Raw genomic sequence first — 25,948 nt, forward strand, 5'->3', positions numbered from 1 at the left:
CGCCAATTGTGGGGCCAACGGGATGGACGCACATGGAATGAAATGGGCTTGTTTGGAGAAAAAATCTTTTACAACCCAAATGACAGTTTTCTTCTGACTGGGAGGAAGATCTACAATAAAATCCATAGAAATCTCATCCCAGGGATGGGACGAGCTGGCCACAGGCTGCAGAAACCCCTGCGGTTTCCCCCCTTTTCGCTTTGACATTGCACAAACAGGACAGGAAGCCACATAGTCTTTTACATCGCGTCTCAAGGTGGGCCACCAGAATTGACGACGAACCAAATGCAATGTTTTAACAAAACCAAAATTCCCAGCAAGTTTATCATCATGGGAATGCTGTAAAATGTCAGGTCGTAAAGTTTCAGGTACATAAAGGCGGTGTTGCACCCATGCCAGACCATTTTCAAAAGAAACAGTGTCTTTATTAGCTAGCAACCAAGTGTCAGATTTCAGCACCCGGAGAAAGTCTTTCTGTAATTGGCAAGGAACTTGCACTTTCTGCTTCCCAGCCTGGGCTGGGGGCGGGGATGCCTGCGCACAGGTCTGGCTCCGGGTGACAGCAACTAAGCCCAGTTGTGGTTCAGTGAGAACAGTCCCAAACACCTCTGGCACATGGTCAAGGTCCTGAGGTAAACGTGACAGAGCATCGGCCAGAAAGTTTTTCTTTCCTGGAATAAATTTTAACTGGAAGTTAAAGCGACTGAAAAATTGAGCCCAGCGAATTTGTTTAGGAGTGAGACGTCGGGGGGTGCGGAGGGCTTCCAAATTCCTGCGATCAGTCCAAATCTCGAAAGGGCATTTAGCGCCTTCCAGGAGGTGACACCAGGCTTCCAAAGTGGCTTTTACAGCAAAAGCCTCCTCTTCCCAAACATGCCACCGGCGTTCGGTTTCAGAAAATTTTCTGGACAGATAAGCGCAGGGTTTTAAGTGATTTTCAGAATCTCTGTAACAATATAGCCCCAACTGAGGAGTCAGAAGCATCCACTTGGACCAGAAAGGGGCATTCAGGATCGGGGTGCTGTAGAATAGGCTCAGCAGTGAAGAGGGTTTTTAAGTTCTCAAATGCTGCCTGGCATTCAGGTGTCCAATTCAGCACTGCCCCAGGGTTTTTTACTTTGCGTGTTTCCCCCAAGCCCTTGGTATGGAGTAAATCAGTGAGGGGCAAAGCAATTTCAGCGAACCCCTGGATAAATTGGCGGTAGTAATTACTGAACCTGAGGAAACTTTGCAATTGCCTCCGGGTGCTGGGACGTTCCCAACTTAAAATCGCCTGAATTTTTGCAGGGTCCATTTCAGTGCCCTTTTCAGACACCCTATAGCCCAGATAGTCAAGTTGGGTCTTGTGAAACTCACATTTGGAAAGCTTGGCATAAAGTTTGGCATCTCTAAGCTTGCTTAACACCTGTTTGAGGAGGCATTTGTGTTCCTCCTCAGTTTCAGTGTAAATGAGAACATCATCTAAATAAACCAGGACCCCTTTAAACAAATGATCATGTAACACTTCATTAAACAATTGCATGAAGACTCCGGGCGCCCCTGCCAACCCAAAAGGGAGGACTTTGTATTGAAATGATCCTAGTGGGCAATTAAAAGCAGTTTTCCACTCATCCCCAGCTTTTATGTGAATACGGAAGTAGGCTTCGCGAAGATCGAGCTTGGAGAAAATCTTGCCCTTTGACAAATGAGCTAACATGTCCTTCATGAGGGGCAGAGGGTATTTGTTGCAAATTGAGACAGAATTTAACCCCCGATAGTCCGTACAGAGTTGAAGCGTGCCAACTTTCTTTTCCTGGAATAGCACAGGGGCCCCAACTGGGGAATTTGCAGGTTCAATAAACCCCCTTGACAGATTTTTGTCAATAAAGTCCCGTAATGCCTCAAGCTCCTTCTGAGTCATTGGATAAATTTTTGGCTTGGGCAATTGAGCATTGGGAATCAACTCTATTGCACAGTCAGTTTTCCGATTGGGGTGGAGGGGGCTAGCTGATCTGCTTCCATTTCCCCAAAGACGTCTGCAAAGTCTTGGTATCAGTCAGGCAAGCCTTCTAAATGTGCCAAACTAGGGTGTGGCTTGGCAATTGCAGCCCTTCCAACCCCCACAAGTGAAGCTCTCTCCACTGCAGGAGCTTGGTAAAACCCATCCTTAAAAGTCACCGTTCTGTGTTCCCAGTTTATATATGGGCTTCGATAGGTCAACCAGGGGATCCCCAGAATTACCAAGGGATTGCCAACAGGTGCTACAATGAATTTTAGAGTCTCACGGTGGCTGCCCATTTGCATTGCGACAGTTCCAATGAAATGGGTTGCCCCCCCCCGCCATTGAACCATCCAACTGTATAAAGATCAAAGGCTGCTGGAGGGGAAAGCTAGGCAAGTCCAAAGCAGCAACCAGATCAGGGTGAATTAGACACCTGGAACACCCAGAGTCAACTAAAGCCCAGACTTCTGTAGTCTTTGTGCGGGAGCCCAATTTCACTTTTACTGCTAAAGTGGGACAGTCAGCACTCACCACAGCATCCTCACACCCATCCTCCTCCACCTGCCCACAGGCGCCCTTCATGGCAGGTGGCTGGCGTTTCCTGCCAGCTCCTTAGAGTCATCTTCAGCCTCTCCCGGGAAGTAGAATACTTCCTCAGCGTCGGATGCCCCCTTGGCTGCTGTCATCCACCGCGAGGGGGGGGCGATTTGGCTGGCAGCTTGCCCACTCGATCTCCAGCCTTGGCTTTTGGGCAATCCGCTGCTCGATGCCCTTCCTTTACACATTGGAGACACTGACCCCTTGCATAGCGCCGATCTCTCTCCTCTTCCCAGGCTCTATAGCCTGGCCGGGCAGCAGTTGCAGCACTTCGGGGTCCCCTCATGGTGGCTGGTGGTTTCTCAGGTCGTCTGGTTTGCATGAAGGTATGCTGGGCGTGCTCAGCCTTGCCGGCCAGACAGATCCATTCATACAATGACTCTGGGTCGTCTCTACACAACGCCCATCATAGGACGTCCCGGTTGAGTCCCTCTTTAAACCATTCTATTAAGGTTGACTGAGACCAGTCGGGGATTTTCCCAGCTAAAGCCTTAAACTCCAGGGCGTAATCAGCTACAGACAGCCGGCCCTGGGTGAGATCCTTCAGCGCCTTCTTAGCTCTTGCCCTGGCCAGAGGATCCTCAAAATGCAGCTTTAATGCCCCCATAAAGTCCTCGAAATACTCAAGTTCAGGGGAGTCAGCCTCACTTAATTGAACATACCAGTCAGCCGCTCGACCCTTCAACTTGGTGGCAATGGCAGTTATCTTAGCCTCTTCAGAAGTATGCTCCAAACTGCCTCATGTAACTTTTAGCATTGGTTAGAAAGAAAGATAACTTGGTTGGATCCCCATCAAACTTGACAGAAAAGTCTTTCACCCCCACTCCTGTTGGAGCAGAACCTGCGGCTGCTTGAGTGTTTGGGCCCCCGGTTACGGTAGTTGTCACTCTGTGGGGTGGAGATTCATCCCGGAGCTGTCTCCGGCTCCACTCCGCCGGCGGTCTGGGTGGGAGGATGGGGGATGGTTGCGTGAAGTTGGGACCTCCATCATGCCTCCCTTGCCCCCCCAATGATAGAGACAGGTTTCTTAACATGTACTCCATCAATTCTATTTTGGACTCCACCACTCTTAGCCTTTCAGGGATTTGAGATTCCTCCCTCCCTCGCATGTTAGGCTGTCTCTCCGTTGACACCATGGTAAATTCTACGTCTGGGGTCAGCGGGAACCGATGCAATTCTCCCATTGCATCCCAGGTGATCAACTCTGTGGGCGATTCGCTGGGTGCCAGTTGCTCTGGTTCTCCCCCATCATTAGATTCCTCCACCTCAGGGCTGAAACTCGAATCTGAAGGTTCTGGGGGGAGGCTCAGTTCTCCACTCCTGACCATCGACTCGGGCATCAAGCTAGCCGGCTCCTCAAGTCCCCCGGTTGTGAGCTTGGACTCGGCCATCATTAACTATTTTCCCTCACAAGAAACTCATCTTGGTAGGAGCTAACGGTACACTTTGGTGATTCTCAGCTTTATGTAATGAATGCCTATTCTAAAACACTCTCAGACTCATGAGTAGGAATGCAAAGATATCTGATTTATTAAAGAATAGCATGCAGGATCACAAAGAAAGCTGAGAATGATAAAAGCGCGCCAAATGCAAACTAAAAACCCTCGGTGCAAATGAGATCCCTCCCCCCATAGAATCTTCCCAAGTTCACAATCCCAGGTGCTCCTAACGGCTTCTGATGGTCTGCAGGAAAAGGCCTTGAACAGAGAACATACTTCCAAACACATTCCATTGTACTGATTTCACATACAGAGCTTGGTACAAGGTTTCACAGCAGCTCCCTCCCAAACAGAAATGCGCGTCAGCGCCATGGCATGTGAAACGTTACGATGTACAGTGCACATTGAAACAGTGAACATGACAGCATGTGGACTTCAACTCCCAGAATTCTCCAGCCAGCAAGGCTTGCTGGGTAATTCTGGAAGTTGGTCCACACATCTTCAAGTTGCCAAGGTTGAGAAAAGCTGCTGTAAGGAGTTCCCAACCTACCCTTCCAAAGAACCTTTTTCTTTTTTAATCCCACCCTGTACAACCCTAGTAGGAGTGCCTGCAAGGTGCAGTCAAAAATGTCAAGATGGCAGCCGCAATGTCGCAGTTGAAGCTCTGCATATAAAAACAGCCAGAGCTTCAATAGCACCACTGCGGCCACCATCTTGATGTTTATGACTGCACCTTGTGGGCACCCCTGAGTTCCACTTTCTAATCCCCTGATTGTCCTTATTGGGAATGGATTTTGGAATCCGTTCCCATCGTCTGAATCCTTCTTAAAGAGTGATGCCCCAAACTGGGTATAGTACTTGAGGGGGGGTTGATTAAAGAGAAGGAAGTTATTCTCCATGAGGGAGAAGCAGAAGAGAGGTAGGGGTAGCAAGCCAAACTTTTTTTTTTAATCCATTCAATCTGTCCGATTCTTGGAGGCTGCCTGGACAAGTCCCTGCAGTTTTCTTAGCAGGTTTTTGAGAAGTGATTTGCCATTGCTTCCTCCCTAGGGCTGAGAGAGAGGGACAGGCCCAAGGTCACCCAGCTGGCTTCATGCCTAAGGCAGGACTAGAACTCACGGCCTCCGGGTTTCTAGCCTGGTGCCTTCACCACTACACCAAACTGGCTCTAAGCCAAACACGTGAAAGGTCCCCTGTGCAAGCACCGAGTCATGTCTCACCCTTTGAGGGGATGCCGCTTTTTCAACGTTTTCTTGGCAGACTCTAGCGGGGTGGTTTGCCATTGCCTTCCCCAGTTGTCACCTTCCCCAGCAAGTTGGTTCCCCATTTTACCGACCTCTGAAGGATGGAGGACTGAGTCGACCTGAGCCGGCTACCCGAGAGAGAATCCAGCTTCCACTGGGATCGAACTTGGGTTGTGGGGAGAGTTTCAGTTGCAATACTGCCGCCTACCACTCTGCGCCACACGAGGCTGAAGCCAAATGTAACCAGTGCCTATTGCTTCAGCCATGAAAATTCCAGGAACAGCCTAGCCCACCAAGATTTGGAAAGCAGTCATGGAAAAACCACTTGCAAAAGGAGTGATGATGTTATCTAATTGGGTAATGAAATGTCTGCAAGTAAACCACCAACCCCAGAGGCCAAGTAGCTGATCAAGGGTCAATAATAATAATTTATTAAATGTATACGCCGCCTGACTCCCAGCGACTCAGCGGTTACTTGGGAAATAGAGTAAGGATAGACAAAGGACTAGAGACTGTCATAGGAAATGATTGATACAACACAATGCTTCTTTTGCAAATGATCATCTTGTTATACACCCATAGATGTATGTCTTAGATAAAGTTCATTGAGTTGATCTTGGCTTTTCTTCAAACAGCTAAGCAGTGTTACACCTGATGAGTAATTTGATGGGAGATTCACAGGCAATCCTAGAGAGTAGCATCCTTAACTATGCTTTGGTGATGATTAAGTATTCTTGGGGCAAAATATATTGTAGAATGATTCTGATCTGATACATCAGCATTCTTTAATTGTTATACTTCACACTGTGGCGGTGTTTCTTAACCTTGGCAACATTAAGACAGGTGGACTTCAACTCCCAGAATTCTGGGAATTGAAATCCACCGGTCTTAAAGTTGCCAAGGTTGAGAAACCCTGCTTTATGGTATTGAGTCAGAGGTTATTGGAAGAGGCAATCATTTTTAAATAATTTAGTTTTTTTGATGGATTACACATGCCCAAGCTGTTTTTCTTGCACCTTTATCTCTTCAGGAGATAATAGGTACTACAGTATTATATCTATTAAAACAGGGATCACTCTTGGCCTGGTCTTGATGGCTGGCCGCTAAAGTGCTATAAATCAAATGGTATATTTAGCAGGGGGGGGGGTTGTTTCAATATTGTTGGAGTTTCATAATGATGCTATTTTGAATGAAAGTTTCCTTTATGATGCTTATATGCTTTGTGTGTGTGTGCGCCTTCGAGTCTATTTCTGACTCCTGGTGATTTTCTGGACAAGTCCCTGCAGTTTTCTTGGCAAGTTTTTTTTTTCCAGAAGTGATTTGCCATTGCCTCCTTCCCAGGGCTGAGAGAAAGTGACTGGCCCAAGGTCACCCAACTGGCTTTGTGCCTAAGGCAGGACTAGAACTCATGACTTCCCAGTTTCTAGCCCAGTGCCTTAACCACCACACCAAACTGTCTCTCCTTTACGTGCATTACATAAGTATGGTTTCAAAAATCATACTGTAGAGTTTCTGCTGCCTGGACAAGCTTATCTCCCAGTTTCCTTCTAAATGTGAATGCCAAAATTTTGGCCAGGCTTTCCTTGTCCATCCTGTGCAGTCTAGTTTCAAAAAGTGCAACAAGCCTTGGATAATAATAGAATACGAACTGATATTTTAGATCCCCACTCAGAAAAAAAAAGTGGATTTATCAGTGGTGGTCTTGTTGGATACAGTGAAAATTTCTGGAGCAAGTTTTAACCAAATACTGTATACTTAGATCACTTAATTGCTCAGTCGAGTTTTTAAACCATTTAGGTTACTGCAAGAGGCATTTGAAGGTGTAATGACAGGATAGTTGACTAAAACATCTTTTTATTTTACGATTAGGTCCAGATGCATAAGCAGCATCTAAAATTCTTGAATAACTCTCAGAATTGATACATTCCTTTCATGTAGATTCTTCATGGGTGTGAATTCTGGGAAGCTGACTTCCCTGTTCCTTGTTTTATGTATAATTAGAATGGGAGGAGAAGATTGAAATGTAGGTGACAAGGTTAGGGTATAAAAGCATTCTCAGATGCCATCCTGTCTGCATGTGAATTAATGAGTTTTGAGCACTTTGTGTAGCGTCAGTAGAACCTTCTTCCAAGCATTGCCATCCACGTTCTTAAAGCCAACAAGATGAACATCTTCTGTAAGTACCTTTCTGCCTAAGAAGCACTAACTGAATTATGGCTTGTATGGAATGTATTATTTAATTTATTATTATTATTATTATTATTCCTGGATTAGATTGCAAGATTTCATAAAGTTTGATCATTTGAAATGAGTTGCTATCTGGGAATTATCATCATCACCACCATCATCATCATTATTTTAACATGAATGACTGCTTGTGCTTGTGAAACTTTTGGAACTCATGGCTCTAACCAATGGACCACAGTTTGTGGTGAGGGCACGGAGGGAGAGGAACTGCAAAGTTCAGTGTAATTAAATCTTGATGCTGTTAATTACTGAAAGCCAATTTTAGTCAAGTGTTTAAATTCAAATGAATGAGATGGGTGATAGTTAATTGGCCTTGATACAGTTCTAATATTTGCAGTGACTGAGAAGAAAATACTAAAAATTAGGTTTGTCACATAGCCTTTAGTATACATAAAAGGTACATACTAAACAGTTAAAATGCCAATGGCTGATTAACCAAGCATTCTTTGATGGGCATCAACTGAAGAGGGGGGCCCTTAAAAGTAAAATGACCTAGCAGCCTGTCCACAAGTTACATTTCGAACAATTAATCAAATTTTTAAGAGTAATGCATCAAGCTGAGTTAGAAAAACAACATTTGACAGAAAAAAAGGTTGATGTTCTGCAAAGATTCCTTTTAAAAAATACAGTGGTTTTGCTCTGAACTATTATGCGTTGTCACCCCTAAAGCGACGTAGGAGACTTCCCCACTTCATCAACCTATCTCTCCCATTTTTTCAATGGGGCTTATGGAAAAAATTTTTTGCGGATGATTGCATCCATTTATTATGACATGCCCACAATGGGTATCCAGAATGTATCACACCTCTGCACAGTTAATCCTCATCCACTTTAGCCCATGCATCAGTGTAAGAGCAACAGTGGGGCCATGGTCCATTCTACGGGCAGGTTAAATGTGCAGGATCTTGCACAATGCAGTACCTTCTGTTTTCAGATTCTGTTTCCCACACTTGCACTTTTATGCTGAAGTATCAAACCAGTCTTGCAGGAAGTTTTTAATGCCCATAGCATTATTGTACTGATTTATAGGGTAAGCACAGCTTAAAGGATTTTATTTAATTATCTATTTTTAATCATTCATTTGCATTTGAAGTCACTCGTAGCAGTTGACATATCTGTCCTCCAGTTTAACCATACATCTATTCTGTAAAGTAGATTATTCGGTGAAAGACAGCATGGCCTAAAAGTCATCTACTAAGCTCCATGACTGAATGACTGAAAATCTGGAACCGAGGTACCCCTGCCAGTCCTTTTCAAACACTGAATAGAAGTAGGATCTTGTTTTTAAATAGGAATTTTTAAAAGGTTTTTTTTTTAACCTGTTCAGTCATGTCTGATTCTTGAAGGTTGCCTGGACAAGTCCCTGCAGTTTTCTTGGCGAGATTTCAGAAGTGGTTTGCCATTGCCTCCTTCCTAGGGCTGAGAGAGAGGCACTAGCCCAAGGTTACCCAGCTGGCTTCATGCCTAAGGCGAGACTAGAACTCGTGACCTCCAGGTTTCTAACCTGGTGCCTTAACCACTAGACCAAACTGGCTCTAAGCCAAATGTAACCAGTGCCTATTGCTTCAGCCATGAAAATTCCAGGAACAGCCTAGCCCACCAAGATTTGGAAAGCAGTCATGGAAAAACCACTTGAAAAAGGAGTGATGATGTTATCTAATTGGGTAATGAAATATCTGCAAGTAAACCACCAACCCCAGAGGCCAAGTAGCTGATCACCAATTTCAATAATACCTAACCCTAAGGAGGCACGTAGTGGCATTAAGCTGTCTTTACTGTGAATAACTACAAGATTCCAGTACTTAATGTTATAAAATTTTTAACAAGATAAAAATGTGGTTTGTTTGCTTCTGTCTTAGCGTATGAACACAGCCACTGCAACTTGAAAAACATAGTTCATGATTTAGGGCAGCCTTTCTCAACCTTTGGACCCTGGAGGAACCCTTGAAATATTGTTCAGGCCTGGGGGAACCCCTGCACATTCAGGCTCACATACAGGCCAGAAGTTACAAAATTCCTATATTCGTTTCATGGGTAGGCCTGTGTATATGCATGAACAGGGTTCTTAAACTGAAAATGAAGAATGAAACTTACCTCTTTAATGTGAGTTGCCCGAAATTGAGATAATTTTTAAAATAAATCGTGATCTCCCAGGGAACCCCTAGTGACCTCTCGCTGGTTGAGAAACCCTGATTTAGGGTGATACATGAGCCCAAACAGTTGTAGCTTATTCAACAAACCATTATTAAACCATAGCGTAGCTGGATGTGTGTACCAAGCTTCTCCTTTCAGACACATTCTGGGAAAGTTTCTGTGCTTTGATGGAGGTGGTCAAAATGGCACTTTATCTAGATACAAGGTGCTTCTCATCCATGTGAGTGGATTTAGAATGTGTGTATTTAAGTAACAGCAGAGAACGTTTCAAGTCCAAAGCTAGCAGAGCCCTTTTATATGCATATATGTATGTATGAAATGGATCATCTCGATAATTCCACTTCCCAAACGACCAGATAAGTGTCAGCTTTCCAACTGTGGCATGTTGACCAAGAGGCACCAAAGGTCTTCACATCCAGTGCATGGAGCCCTGGGCACGTCTCCAATTAGAAAATGAGCCCTGTGCTCCATTTCTTTAGATAGCATTGTGAGCCATAGTTAGTTAGGAACTCTGTGGGCCTTATTGTTGCTGCATCCCAGCACCCCAAATCAATGCCTCATTCAGCAACATCTGGAGGGCCATTGGTCTGCTCCTTCTATTTTAGAAACTTCTAATGTCACTCTCATTTCATTGCATCACCTTTCCATGGCAGCCTACACCTAGCAGTACAGGTTGCCCTGTGTTTGTGTATCATGTTACAGCAAGATAATGCAGAATAAGGATATCACCAGTTACTCATCACAATGGATAGATATTTTCGGCTTCTGTGAAGCTTCAAAGGAAGGATTTGATCTGAAGGAAGTTCAACTGACTCACCCCTTGGAATGGAAGCTACAGTTGGTCACAATCCTACAGGCTTCAAAAAGGCAACCAAGACCTGGCTCTTCCCCCAGGCCTTTGGGTCAGAATGAGCAGAATTTCCAATTGGAGGAGCTATACTATATTTCAGTTCTGATTACCATGTGATTGCTCCAATTGGCTTTTGATGGTGTGTGCTGTTTTCTTTGTTGCTTGCTGCTTTCTGCTTTTTGTACGTCTCCCAGAGTCTCAGCTCTGTCTGAGCTGGACAGCCATCCACATCTAGATAGATAGATAGATAGATAGATAGATAGATAGATAGATAGATAGATAGATAGATAGATAGATAGATAGCAGGGGCAGTCTGATGGATCACATCAAATCAGGTGTCTTTGAATCTCTGCTGACAGATGTCAACAAGTGTTCAGTGTAAGGAAGGGCTTTAAGCCAAACATTCCCAAATTTGTTTGACCAGAAAAGGGATCATGGTGAACAGCTCAATGAAAATATCAGCCCAGATGAATTCCATGAGTGGGATTTGTTAGGAAAGGAATTGAAAATACAACTGCCAGTATCATTGTGATGGAATGTGTCTACAAAGTGGGAGGTGATGTGGTGGACTACAGTAACATGGCTGGTTCTCAAGAAGGAGGGAGCACCCGTTCCAAGGAGGGGAGTGAGATAAGAGACAACACAGCCTGGAGCTGGAACATGGGGCGACTGAGAGGTTCAGAGGAGCCCCGCCCTAGAGCCTCCCAGGCTATTTCCCCCTGGGTCAGAGTACAGTAGCTTTAATCTGGCAAGATTCTGTCTATATGATGTGAGCAAATAAAGAACTAAAGTTTGGCTGGATTGATTCTTTGTTGTTCTTGAGCTAGGCCTGACAATAATAATGCCTTTGTACAGATCTATGAAGAAACCACAGTTGGCATATCAGGTACAGTTCTAGCTACCACCTCTTAAAAAGGGTATCATAGAGCTAGAAAAGCGTTGTGTAACAATCAATTAATGTCAGTGCATGGGCAGTTTGAAAGACAGTGCTGGAGGAGTGTCAGTGGAGCCAAATATCTACTTGGGATGAAATACTCAAGTAGAATGATATTTTGAATTTTGCAATCATTACAGAGATTTGGGAATCAGGACTCTCCCGTCAATCAACATTCAAGCATTGTACACTAGAAATAAATGGATGGCACAGCTCCATGAGACCTAGCCAATCAGAAACCCTCCAGATATGTTGGACTTCAGCTCCTGTAAGGAATTAAATTATGAGAGTTAATTTCTAACATCTCTGGAGGGACAAAGTTGCAGAAAACAGGCACAGAAAACTCTACAGGCAGCTTCTTCATCCATACTGTGTTTTTCTCTACAAAGAGCAACTCAGTAGCTTTATTCTACCCTTCCCTACAACTGAAGAACCGTTCATACTCCATATATTGTAAGAGATCATTGGAGATCTATGGCTTTCTTCTCCTTGGGAATATGACAGTATCAGCAGTGGTTCTTTGTTTTATATCAGCCTTCTTTACCCAGCTTGATAGTCTCCAGATGGGTTTAACTACAACTCCCATCATCCACTGTGGCTGACTGGGAGTTCTGGGAGATTCAGTCCCAACACATCCTGAGGGGACTAGGTGGTAGAAAGTTGATTTTGATCAACCATCTAGTTGGAATTTGTACTTTTTCTCTGCATTATTCCTTAACATGGCTGAGGGAGCTGTTTGTTCTGGTGTCCATGGCAACCTTCCCCCAGAGGCAAATGTCTGGTCCTACAGTGTCTGGACTGGATTTTGTTTCTGTGACCCAAAGATTAACAAAATATTGTGTCGTAAGATGGAGGGAAAGACCTTGGAAGTACTTTTTTTTTCTCAGTGCCTCTTTCATCTGCCACTAAAAGCCAGAAAAGATGAGAGAGGAGTCACCCACATACAGAAGCATGTCCTGTGAAGGACTAACATCTGGCTACTCTACTTGACCGTCATTTTCAGACCAGATTAATTTCTTATTAGGCATCACACCAGCCACGTAGGATGATCTCAAAAAACTAAGCAGGGTGAGAATTTCGGTGAGAGTCCACCAAGAAAATCCTTGGGTGGTGGACTAGATTGGGAAGGAAAAAATCCTTCCACACCACTTTCATGCTGCTGCCAAGAAAACAATATGGGCATTGAAATTAAAAGAAATTGAGCTTGAGTTAAAGAAGACTTTACTTATTTCTTATGAGATATATTGTGTGATCGGAGAAGTGGAAGAAATGACTGTGTCCCCATTCTTGCAGTTTAAATGTAGTGGAAGTGACCTCAGGAACTTTGGTTAGATGGGTCGATGGCCCACATAAAGAAATGGAACACATGGAGAGAGCCAGAGGCAAGAAATCCAGACAGGAAAAACTAGGAAAATGCCACTCTGATATGCATTCCCTTTTTTTGTATGTGTTTTATCCAGTTATTTTCTCACTGCTGTTCTTTGCTGCCCTGGGAAGCTGTGCTAATGATTCAACCCCCCTAGAAGAGTGCTTCCGGGAGGCTGATTATGAAGAATTTCTGGAGGTAGCCAGGAATGGTCTGAAAAAGACATCACACCCCAGACATGTCATAGTTGTCGGTGCAGGCATGGCCGGGCTTAGTGCAGCCTACACTCTTGCAGGAGCTGGACACAAGGTAAGCCACTGACCTTTGCCTATCACCGCTTTGCTTGGAGAAAATAACAGCACAACCTGGGGGAGCGAAAACATCAAGATGGCATCTACAGTCAGGCAAAAGTCCCATCCTTTTTATGTCCATCATGATGCAAATAAAAAAGGACAGATTTTCACTGTACAGTCGTGGACGCCATCTTGACTTTTTGGCCCCCAGTCCCACCGATGGACACCTCCGTGGAGAAAGTATGTAGATAACAGTTTATGGGTTCAGCAAACCTTGGCATTTGCTCCCTCCATCCCATTCTTACAACTAGCAGAATTCTCTCACCCTCACCTGCTCTAACAGATACTTCCTGGGTATACAATTTCCTAGGAATTTGACAGCATCCACACATAAGAGAAAATGTATTCTGGGCCTTGGCAGAGATCCTAATGTAGTTTGAAAAACAGATCCTTGATTGCAGTGTAGGATATATTAGGTGGCCAGCAGCACTGATAGGGGACCTACGTATAGACAATCTCTATAACACTCTTCCTCAGATTTCAAAATGCAGAAAAGCAATATGAAATAGTAAACTAAATCAAGACATAAGAAAGGAAAAAGAAATTTAGGTAAATCCAGTTTATTCCAACATTGTCCACTACACCGTTCCTTACCATTCTGTCCGTACAAACTGTCCTTGTTTTCATCCTGTCCATATGCTGCTTCATACAGTACCTTTTGTTATTTAAACTTTTCAAGTTGTCCTCTGGAGGACCTTTCCAAAACCACCTTACCATAATTTTCTGTCTCTCCTTCTCTCTCAACCCATTCACTCTTGGTTCAAATATTGGTTTTGGGAGTCAGTCTTCATTCCTTCTCTCTGCATGATCAAGCCATCTCAAAATACTTCTTCCATTCCCTTTTGAATACAATCCATATTCATTCATCAATCATTCATCTTGACCTGATCCACCCACATTCTCTTTCTCTCTCATTCCTGCTTCATTTAACTTTTGTGGCTCTCCTGACCTAGCCCACTCTCATTTCCACGTAACAATGTGGGCAGAAGCACACTTCTGTACAGAGCCATTTTCCTTTCTTTTGAAAATGTTCATTTGCAACAGACCACTTGCTACAGACTGCCTGTCTGCCAGCATTTGTGTATCTACAGTTTCACAATTAGTAAGCATTTGCCAAGGTCATGCACTTGTATAGTTTTTCATGATTTATGCATAATTTAAAATCATTCACTCCATTTTCCCTATCGAACACCTGCATCTTTGATACATTCATTTTCAAATTCATTGTCCTTGTTGAATCATACAGTCTAACAACTGGTTCTTAGCCGAGAACACAACATAATCTGCATACAAAAGTATACACTTATTCACATTCCCTAACAACATACTTCAAACATGATCACACATGTTTTCCCAACATTCTACACACAGCTGCAGCTTCCAAGCTGTCCTCAAAGGAAGGTCTAAATAAAGGACATTGTGTGTATACATGCGTTAAAGTCAGTGTTGACTCCTGGCGACTGCCTGGACTAGTCCTGCAGTTTTCTTGACAAGATTTCAGAAGTGGTTTCCACTGCCTCCTTCCTAGGGCAGAGAGAGAGTGGCTGGCCCAAGGTCACCCAGCTGGTTTTGTGCCTAAGGTGGGACTAGAACTCTCAGTCTCCTGGTTTCTAGCCTGGTTCCTTAACCACTGCACCAAGCTGCCTCTCTATAAAGTGCATTGCAGTACTCCAAACATGGTGATCACATTATGAGTCCCTGTTGCAAGGGCTTTCTGGTCCAGGAGAAGTACAACTGCTGTACTAGTTGAAGCTGGGCAAAGATTCTACTTGCTGTTGTAGCAGCAGCCACAAATCCAGGAAGGGCCCAGATCATGGGTCTCCTCTTTTGGGGAAACACAGCCCCATCAAGTGAAGCAATCATGGTTAATATTCCTAGATGCTTACTAATGAACAGCTATTCTGGCCTAGTAAGCTTTAATTTGTCCTTGTTTCTCCCCATCCAGTCTCCAAACACTAGTTCAGGATTTCCACAGCATCTCCAGCTTAGCCTAGGATGGTGATAGACAATTAAGTGTCATCTGCATATTGGTGGCACCTCATCCCAAAGACAGATTATCTTAAATAAGAGGAGAGGGGAGATCCCTGTGGCATCACATATTGATGTAGCCAGGGGTTGATTGTTTATCCCCAATGGCTACTGACTGAAACCACTTACTTAGGCAGGAGCAGAACACTGTAGAATGGTGCCTCTTACTCCCAACTGTTGGGTGATCCAGAAGGATAACATCAGTGGCACCAAAAGCCAATGAGAGGTCTAATAGATCTATCAGAGCTTCACTCTCCCCTTCTAGATGCACTTTCCCCTTCCAAGTCCAGTAGAGCAACAAGTCTGTTTCTGTCCCATGCCTGGGCCTGGACCCTGGCTGAAAGGGATCTAGATAATCCATTTCCTCTAGGATCCCATGTAGCTGATCCCTCTCTCCTTTTCAACAACCTGCCTGACAATGGGAAGATTCCAGACAGTGCAAAAGTCATCACATCTAGTCAGATCAAAAGAGAACTGCTTCAGGAGAGAGCAAACCACCACCTCTTTCAAAGGCAATGGCATAACACCTTCCCACCAGGAATCATAGATGACCTCCTGAATCCAGCCACTTATACCCACCTGCTGCTCACAAGAGCTAGGAGGGACATGGACCTAGCTGAGAGATGGCAGAACTCATGCCTCAGAAAACCCAATTCATTTCCTTGGGTCCCACAAGCTCAAAAGTATCCTAGATCATAACACAAAATGTTGCCCTCCCTTGACCTTGTCCAAATGGCATCCAAACCAGAAAAAAACCAAGCAACTTTATTTGCAAGAAAACCTGCAAATTCATGTGCACCATCTGCAGGTGCCCTGTTATAACCATCTTTTTCTAGAAAGGGCTAGGTCACCCTGAATGGGCTCTCAGTCAGAAAACTCTGGATGCAATGAGCTCAAAGAAGTATTAATTAGTTGCTGCTATATTGCCATTGGGTAAACTCAAGTGTGGGTTCATAAACACTCAATCATGTCCAGCTTTAGTTTTATGCTGTTTATGCTTTAGGTCTCTTCAGTTGCTTCATTCCTACAGGAACTGCCCAGAGTCATTGCTATACGAGATGGGCAGTGAAGAAATATGATAAATATAAATAAATAAATACTTGGAAAACCAAGTGGCTGCTTGGGCTCAGTAACTGGAGAGAGACTGTGGACAGGCAATCTCATCCATTGCCCTGGCATCTCTATTCCAGAAATTGACAAGGTGCAAAACCAAGCTGTCCAACAGATTGTCAGGAAAATCCCCAAACATCCTCTGGAAACCCTGCAGATTCATTAGACATCTGAGATGGACATAGACTGTTCTAATAGGTCATCCTGCCTAGCAGAGGTCCAATGATACACATTTTGACCAGAAAGTGATCTGACCACAGCAGATGCTTATGACTGAATTTGGGGTTTTAGTACAGAACCTGTTTTTTGTGGTTGCAATGGTCCATCCTGATATGGGCTATGAACTTCTCAGGAGGAGGCACCTCAGTTGCTATTGCACAATGACTGCAGGCTGCTATAATGCTCTTTAGAATACTTTTGAATGAATAAAGAACAGGTTACCAAATCAAGTTGAAATAGATGAAAGCAATGAAGACAGAAAAAAAGAAAGGGCTGAATCCTGCTGATGGCAAAGAATAGGTAATATAACAAGCCACTCCCTAGATTCTATGATGTGTACAGGTGAGACATCTGAAGATCAAATGCTGTTTCACACAAAATATTCACAATATGCACAAAAAGGGGTGGGAAGCAAATCCATGGGATAGAACTTCCAATAATTGTCAAGCATAACACATTTCAATGTTACAGTTTGGCTATTTGTATGGTTGGGACCCTATTGGGGGAAGGTACCTCAAGGATCACTAATGAGAAAGGGCTCAGAATGTAAGGAGGAGGAGATGACAAATGTCAAGAAGAGCAGGTGCCACAGGAAAATGTCAACTTGTTGCAAGGAGCCTTAAGGAAGGGAAGAGCTGCCCACAGCCAAACCAGGGTCCCTCTTGGGGGAGATGTGTGGTAACAAAATTTGAATAATAAATAAAATCAATAAAATAAAATCAATCATGTTATGAAGAAAAGTCTTCTTCCCCAAAATGATAAGCAGCAAAGCAACTGAGCAGAAAAGTTTTAATAAGAAATGGTTATCAAAACGAGACAATGGCTTTCCTGTTTGCCTTCAGGTGACAGTTCTTGAAGCCAGTGAACGTGTGGGAGGACGAGTGAACACGTACCGAAATGAGAGAGAAGGCTGGTATACCAATCTGGGGCCCATGCGTTTGCCAGGGCAACACAGGTGAGCTGTCTGCGTTTGCTTCCCTCTTCTCTTTGCATACAAAGAAGACTAGAAGGTCACAGAGGTATGTCCTGTAACAACAGTGCTGGGTATGCCAGGATGGCACAAGAGAAGATATTTAGGACTCTGGGAATGCCAGCCAACACTAAATGCCACATATTTGTAAGCGTGGATCAGTAGCCATTTAAAACTTGGCAACGGAGCCTACAACAATTTATGTTGAGGGACCAACATGATGAGGAATGGAATAGAGCAGTGCTTCTCCATCTTGGCCACTTGAAGATGTGCGAACTTCAACTCCCAGAATCCTTGGCTGGGGAACTCTGGGAGTTGAAGTCCACACATCTTCAAGTGGCCAAGGCTGAGAAACACTGGAATAGAGTATTGCTAATGGAGGATTCATTGGGTTGGCTAAGCTAATTTCCTTTAGAATTAAGAGGACAAGTTAGGTGGAAACATCGAGCTGGCTTTGAAAAAGCTAAAGAGACCAACCTGGTACTACTTAGTTCTTAGATGAGAGACTACTAGGAAATCCCAAGACTATAGGCTCCAGTGGGAAGTCGAAAAAACATCCTAGAAGCCAGGGCAAACCATTGGGAACAAGGTAAAACAAGTTTAATTTGGATAGAAATCATTCTAATTTATCCAACCTTTCTTCCAAGTATCTTTCCCTTTTGTCCCACATCAGCCCTGAGAGAAAAATAAGCCTGAAAGATTTTGATGAGACAAAGGCTGATAAGGGATTATCAAGCAATTTCACAAGAGTTGCTGATTCCCTGGTTTTATTTATTTATTACTCATTATTTAGCCACCGCCCATCTCCCCCAGAAGAGGGACTCTATTTTCCCCCTATTCTCAGTTGTAGCCCTCCCTTTTTTACAGAGGGAAAAAGGTGTGTTGAAACTGGAAGTTCTGGCTGAATGTGTGCATTTTTTCCTTCTATATGCAAAGCAAAAGGAGAGAGAGAGTGATACTGCAGAAATGATTACAGAATAATTACTTCACCTTCACCTGTATAGCATAATTCTCTTGATAATCAGATGCAATTTTTCAGCACAGTCTTTTGCTCAGGACATGGCATTGCTCTAATTTTTCTTCTTTCATGGTTTTCTCCTTTCCCCTTCCCAGGATTGTCCGAGAATATGTCAAAAAACTTGGTTTGTCGCTAAGCCCATTCATTCAAGAAGATAACAGCACCTGGTATTTTGTTAAAAATATCCGGAAGAGAGTCTGGGAGGTCACGAAAGACCCCAGCCTCTTGAAATATCCTGTAAAACCCTCAGAAGAAGGCAAAACTGCTGGACAGCTATATGATGAGTCTCTCAGAAAGGTTCGGATAAGTCCTAAAATTCTTTTTAATCAGGAAATTATGCTATGGCTTGTTTCAAACAGTGAATCTCATAGGCAGAAGATACCAAAAGCCCATTTAACCCCAGCATTCTCCAGAACTAGTTTCTCTATAATCCAGGGCATGGTCCCAAGAAGTCAAGATGGAGGCCACAATGGTGTGATGGAAGCGCTGCCTGTTTTTTAATGTGCAGGGTGGGTGTAGGAGGAGATCCCATCTTGACCAAATGAGAGCTGTTGGGTTCTTGCTTGTTTTCCTGCAGGTGTTTTGTGACCAACAAGTGTAGCCTGATCACTGCATGAGAGTGTGGAGTTTGCTGGCTTGATGACAGATAGTAGTTTGCTCTGTCAGCTTGGGTTGGGGTGTGGTTTCTTCCTTGATGGCTCCTTGATTAGGCAACTGTTTCTTCTTTGATACAAGTTCATCTGGTGCTCTTTCTGCTTCTGTGGGTGTTAACTGCTAGGAAGGAAGTGTTCTGGGCTGTTTGCTTCCACTTAAGACATAAACAAAAGTCAAGGAAGGAACAACCTGGCTGGGTGACTTTGGGCCCGTCCCTCTCCCTCTCCACCCAACCCGCCTCACAGGGGTGCTGTGGGGAAAATAGGAGGGAGTGTTGTATACCCTGCCTTGAGTTGTACAAAATAAAGGTAGAATATAAATATAACAATAAACAAAAACTAGTGTGTTGGAATAGTGTGGTTTATCTCCATGTGTCTATTGATGGCTGATTTGTCGTCTGAGTGCCAAGTTTCCAGGAATTCCCTAGCATTTTTGGATTTAGCTTGGTCTAGGAGGCTCCCAGTTTCCCAGTTGAAACTATGGTTGAGTCTGTCCACGTGCTGTGAGATGAAGGAGTTTTCATTGTGTCTTCTGACTGCCAGTTGGTGGTCCTGGATGCGCTCTGCTGCTCTTCTGCCTGTCTGTCCTGCATAGTGGCTCTTACAGTCCTTGCAGCATCTGTTGTAGGTGACTCCTGTTTTTATTCCTTGGACTACTGGTTTGGTTTGCTTAAGATGTTCTGGAGGGCTTTGGTGGGTTTGTGTGCTACGGTGATGCCGTGTGGTTGTAATAGTCTGTTGGTGGTTTCTGTGATGTTTCTTGTAATGGCTGCCTTGCTCTCAGAAAGACACGGACTCACTTAGATGGGGCTAAGGATAACCTGTTTATTGAGAACAGAGTGCATACACGCAAAAAGACGGGAATGAGCACATGGCGTGCGGGGTACCCCGTAAATACCCCTGGCGCGGACCTGGCCCTTCTCCACCCCCCATTGTCCCACAGTCCGGATCCTGTTTCTTGATGGGCGATCGGGGGACGGGGTCTTGATGGGCGATCAGGAAGATTATCGCTGGTCTCCTCTGTCTCCTTCCCATGTCCGGTGCAGGTGTGTCCCCCGGGGTAATGCATGGATGTCCAGGTGATATGCTGATGCCTTCTCTGGTCAGGGCAAAGGTGTGTCCCCTTTGTCCTTATGATTGCATTTGTGTTTGAGTGTTTAAGGGATTAGGATGATTCCTTCCTCCTTCCTTCCCCTTTTCCTGAAAGGCATGTTCCCTGTTGTGATGCGTGCATGCATTGCAACGGGGGTCATGACATTTCTGATGTATGGCAGTGTTCTCCTTTTCATGGCTTGGGTTGGTCCTGCTGGAGTGGGCTGAGCAGTCAGGCACTTTCCGATAAAGTTGCACCTCCATTTTGCAGGAAGATGCTGGGTAGATGGTCTGTTTCCTTTTTCTGGTGTTCTGGGTTGCTGTGCTGCGCGTTTGTGCTCGTCTGAATAATGTTCTTACGCAGCTCCCCTTGTGGGAAGTTGGGTTGTTGCTTTGGTAATGGAGCCCTTGGTTAACGTGGCTTGTTTTTCGATAGACCTGCATTTCTAATTTGCCGTCGTTTCCTCTGCTGATGAGAGTATCCAGGAAGGGGAGTGTGTTGTTGTTTTCTTCTTCCCTTGGGAATTCTATTCCTTGGAAGATGTTGTTGATTGTTTCATGTGTCTCCTGTAGTTGTTCCTTTTTTATGACGACGAATGTGTCGTCTACGTACCGGATCCATATTTTTGGATGAAGATGTGGAGCTATAGTTTCATTACACCATACTGGCTCCCATAATATTTCCCATCTGTCATAAATCTATTTCTAATCCATACAGTACACTATAATAATCAATCAATACTGATTCCATATTTGTCTTTTTTGTATGTGTCTTTCTTCTCTTGTTTGATTTAATACGTTTTTAACTAAATGCTTCCTCTTCCTTTCTTCTGTGTCTCCTTTCTCTTTTCTAAATTATTCTCAGATTACAGAAGAGTTGCAAAGGACTAACTGCAGCTATATACTAAATAAATATGACACCTACTCAACCAAGGTACTTGGACTGTGCCCTGAAATAATGTCTCCAAACCATGCAAATTATTATTTTTTTGTTTGTTTAACCTTTGAAGTGTATTATCATGTTCTTTTTACAGTATTATTAGAATATGGGGCAAGTTGTATTGTTGAATGGAACTTACTGATCCATCTGAGAGTTTCAAATACTGAAGCAGGGTGTGGTCCAAAAAGCAAGACGGCAGCCACAATGGTGTGACTGAAGTTCCACTTGTTTTTTATGTAGTTTTTATGTGAACACGCAACACACCTGTACCAAAACATAGGCTGGATGGGGCCTCCTTGTCATGCAGGGTGCAGGACAATTGACTCTGTCTCCCCAAAAGCCTTGCAACAGCCTTCTTAAAATGTGGCATCCAACACTTACTCAAATGCAGTCAGAAATACTGCCCGTTTGCCCTATTTTAATTTCCTTCTTGAAGTGATAAGTGAGAATTTTACACTCCCAAAATCAGTTGGAATACTAATTGAATCTGACACTACTTGAGCCCAACAGCTTGCCATAAAGCATGACTGCTGTTGAAATATGCAGTAAAGTGCAACAAAAAGTCATGTGGGGTATCACATAAGTACAGGTAGTCCTCGCTTAACAACCATTTGTTTAGTGATGGTTCAGACTTACGACGGTGCTGAAAAAACCAACTTGTGACTGGTCTTCATGCTTCTGACCATCGCAGTGTCCCCTGTGGTCATGTGATCATGATTTGGGTGTTTGGAAACTGGTTCACATTTATGACCGTCACATGTGATTGCCATTTACGACCTTCTTGGCCGGCTTCTTGCAAGCAAAATCAATGGGGAACTATATGATTCGCTTAACAACCATGTGGTTTGCTTAATGCTCACAGTGATTCGCTTAATGACTGCCACAAAAAAGGTCGTTAAAATCAGGTCTGATTTACTTAATGACCACTTCACTTAGCAACTGAAATTCCGGTCCCAATCGTGGTTGTTAAGTGAGGACTACCTGTACCAGATTCTCTTCTTAGGACATATGGTAACTGCACTACATGCTTAAATTGCTCTTATTCTGTGCCCATGCTGGCTTGTCTCTAAACTGGCTAACAAGCATTCTGTCTGGACTGAGACACTTTGACTACAGTTTGTAAAGTACTTAGTCTGATAGAGTGGGTGGCCATAATTCATTTAATGAACTGAATGGAATAGAATTAATCCAGACAGCAAGTTACCACATTCTCTCACTGAACAGTTCCCCTGCTGCTTTGCCTGCCCATCTTTCTGGGCCAGAAAAGCAACTGCCAATCACTTCCTTTCTTTCCTGTGGGCAGATTTTAATGGACATATATGCTTTTATATATGTATCATTAAATTGAATGTATATATGCAAAGTTAAAGCAACAAAATGCAGGCACATACGTTCAGGCACCACAACCAACTTCAAAATGTAGAATCCCTTCCGATTCTCACCCTGCCTGAGATTTCCCCAGGCATTGCTTATATCATCGCAAGCTTTATCCCCAAACTCAACACCTCATCACCTTAGAGTTAGAAGAAATTTGTCTTGTCTGCAGCCCATCAGTTTCAACCTGAAATCAAGTTCCTTGCTCTGTATAAAAGATCCTGAAAACTGGGAAGCTCAGGGTGTTAGGTTGTATACTCAGCTGCAAACGTGGCACTTGCTTGCCAATATCATGTCCGTGCTGCTTTGGCCCCTGCCATATTGGAGGATGTTCTTGGACCATGCACTGGAGATGAAGTTCAGAATTTTTCTCCCCAAACAGGAGTACCTAATTAAAGAAGGGAACCTGAGTCGTGGAGCTGTGGATATGATTGGAGACTTGCTGAATGAAGATTCTGCCTATTACATATCTTTTATTGAGAGCTTGAGAAGCCATGTTATCTTCTCACGTGAAAAAAGGTAGGCAAACCTATATCTCTTGCTCTCCTTTGTCCCATTTGAAGGGTGAAATCCCTTGGTTTTCCACTGAAGATCCATGGGAATTTGCAAGGGATGGGGATAAAAATCTGCAAGAGGGCAGGCACAGGGCCACAATCAAACCCCTGCCTCCAGTGTGGGAATGCAGACAAACGCTTAACTCTTTGCTGCCAACTAAGGTCCTTTGGATTTTTGCAGTTGAGATCTGGCACTGCTAGGCTGGCCTCTAATAACGCAAACATCAGGCTAGCAACAGAAACCAAAGCTCAGATAATACTATCTGGAGTTGCAAGAAATGGCAGAGTTATCGGTAATGAAATCACATTATCAGTACATTTTAGTGTTTATATCAGCTAGGAATGGCATATGAAGAAGATTCCCATTTGTGCGGACTTGCTCTGTATGCAACATCCCCTCTGCTTTAGTCTTTAGGTCAGTGTTTCTCAACCTTGGGAACTTTAAGACGTGTGGACTTCAACTCCCAGAATTCTCCAGTCAGCATGGCTGGCTGGAGAATTCTGGGAGTTGAAGTCCACACATCTTAAAGTTCCCAAGATTGAGAAACACTGCATTAGATTAACAGTTGCCAGATATCCTTTTTGAAGCATCTTGTAAAACACTCCTTGGGACTCGTCTTGTGGGACTGTAAAGACAGCATTTCATATTAAATCATTCTATGAGGCACAAAGTGTGTAACTTTCATTTTACTAAAACACAGTTCCGTTACAGGCTAAACTAGACCAAAAAAGTATCAGAATTTTGCAAACTTGGTTTAGCATTGCAAATATTCACACAGTCAGCTTCTACATCAAGGCTTGTATAGTGCTTGGTTATCCAAACTATACACAACCAAATAGGAACTAAGTCGTTCATTGCTGCTCAGGCATAAATGTGCCTTTTCTATATTCTTCCTATTTAGTCATATTTGACAGATACATATAAGTAGACAACTTGGGATGACGCCATCTTCTCTCCCAAATGTAAAATATCCTTTTACATAAATAATATATGTAAAAAATGTAGAATGCCATTAACAATGTATATTTTTCTGGGATAAATTTACATAGATAAAACGATATTGCCATTAACTGTGAAATGTCTTTCTTAATCACTCTTCTGTCATATTCCAGAGATTGGCTTATCTAAGAATTAAACGAAAAAATTACGATGGTAATGTCTTTTGTTTAACAGCCCTTTCTGGAGAGATCCTCTTATAGGGAATCACTAGATAGCCAAGTCAAAATAAGAATAAAGAATGTTGTTTGCTTTCTATCAAATCTGCTGCCAACTTTTTTCCAGAAATGTTTTCATTTCACTGGCCTGGGACCAAATGTCTTTTTCTTGGACAATTTTCTATGTTTTATTCACTAATATCCTTATCCAGTTGTAACAGAGCAGATTTTTACTTCCTCTGTCCCGTTTGGTCTTGCAGATTTGATGAAATCGTTGGTGGATTCGATCAGCTACCTAACACCATATATCAAAGTATTGCAGAAATGGTGCATCTCAATGCTCGAGTAACCAAGATAGAGCAGAATGCTGAGAATGTTACAGTGGTGTATCAAACACCAGCAAAGACCTTGGCATATGTGACAGCTGACTACGTCATTGTGTGCTCCACATCAAGGGCCACCCGTCGCATCTATTTTGAACCACCCCTTTCGCCTAAGAAAGCACATGCTTTGCGGTCCACCCACTACAGAAGTGCCACCAAGATCATCCTCACTTGCACTAGGAGGTTCTGGGAAGATGAGGGCATTAGTGGTGGAAAGTCCACAACTGATCTTCCATCACGATTCATCTACTACATCAACCATAACTTTACTAGTGGCATTGGGATTATTATGGCCTACGTCATTGCTGATGATTCCCATTTCTTTCAAGCCCTTGAGCACAAGGACATTGCTAATATTGTCCTGAATGACCTTTCAGCCATCCATCAGCTGCCCAGAAAAGTAATCCAGTCCCTCTGTTACCCCTCAGTGGTAAAAAAATGGAGCCTGGATAAGTATTCCATGGGTAGCATAACTTCCTTCACTCCCTACCAGTCTCAAGATTATAGTGAACCGCTCGCTAAACCAGAAGGCAGAATCCACTTTGCAGGGGAGCATACCGCCAAGCTTCATGGTTGGTTGGACACCACAATTAAGTCAGGGCTGAGGGCAGCAAGGGATGTGAACCTTGCTTCTGAGAAGCCATCCGGAATCCAGCAGCGCAATGACAATACACCTTAAGAAGAAGGTCAGCAAAAGGAGATTTAAACAGAGATCTAGAGCCACATTCCCCATTCTGGCAACTTCCAGATTTTTCAGACTAAAATTCCCAGAACACCAGCTGGGAATTCTAGGAACTACAGCCCTAGGAGGTTGGAACCAGGGTGGAGTAAGCTGATTCGGCCTGACTAAGTTATCAAAAGTTATCTATATCAGCCAAAACATGTCAAACTATATAAGAGCATTTCAGAGGAAGCCAAAATAAACCACAGAATGAAAAGGATTCAAGGCATGGCACGGCACCCCATTTCTTCAAGGACGTTTTATCATAAATAAAAATAAATAAATAAATGGAGACTATACCCCCAAAGAGACACAGTTATTTGGCTAATATTGCATGGTGTCAACTTTCACAGTCCAATTATGCAGACCAGCCTTCAGAATTCCCACGAGTGGACAGCAATGAACAGCCAAAATAGGGGAAGCTACTGCCTCCTTGAGGTTTCTCCCCACAACCATGTTTCTTTATCCTAACTTTCAACCATGTTAGCTTGTCTGCTGAACAACTTTTAAACAAGCTGATGTGCTATTGAAATTGTGAGTTTTTCTGATAAAGTTGTTGCCCAGTT

General features: G+C 43.6%; 1 protein-coding gene across 1 annotated transcript; it reads left to right on the forward strand.

Annotated features, from left to right (window-relative positions):
• The first annotated feature begins 7,385 nt into the window (after positions 1-7,385).
• Positions 7,386-25,499, forward strand: LOC134492214 (L-amino-acid oxidase-like). The gene is made up of 7 exons (XM_063296400.1): positions 7,386-7,437; positions 12,907-13,121; positions 17,365-17,477; positions 18,606-18,807; positions 21,121-21,189; positions 22,952-23,088; positions 24,539-25,499. Exons 1-7 carry the CDS (start codon positions 7,425-7,427, stop codon positions 25,338-25,340), a joined length of 1,551 nt encoding a protein of 516 aa, XP_063152470.1. The 5' UTR covers positions 7,386-7,424; the 3' UTR covers positions 25,341-25,499.
• The last annotated feature ends 449 nt before the right edge of the window (positions 25,500-25,948 follow it).

The sequence above is a fragment of the Candoia aspera genome, chromosome 2 (assembly GCF_035149785.1).
Source record: "Candoia aspera isolate rCanAsp1 chromosome 2, rCanAsp1.hap2, whole genome shotgun sequence".
NCBI lineage: Eukaryota > Metazoa > Chordata > Lepidosauria > Squamata > Boidae > Candoia > Candoia aspera.

Coding starts and splice junctions, on each gene's coding strand:
- LOC134492214 (XM_063296400.1), top strand. Junction 17,478..18,605: donor CGTTTGCCAGGGCAACACAG/GTGAGCTGTCTG, acceptor TCCCCTTCCCAG/GATTGTCCGAGAATATGTCA. Junction 18,808..21,120: donor ATGATGAGTCTCTCAGAAAG/GTTCGGATAAGT, acceptor AATTATTCTCAG/ATTACAGAAGAGTTGCAAAG.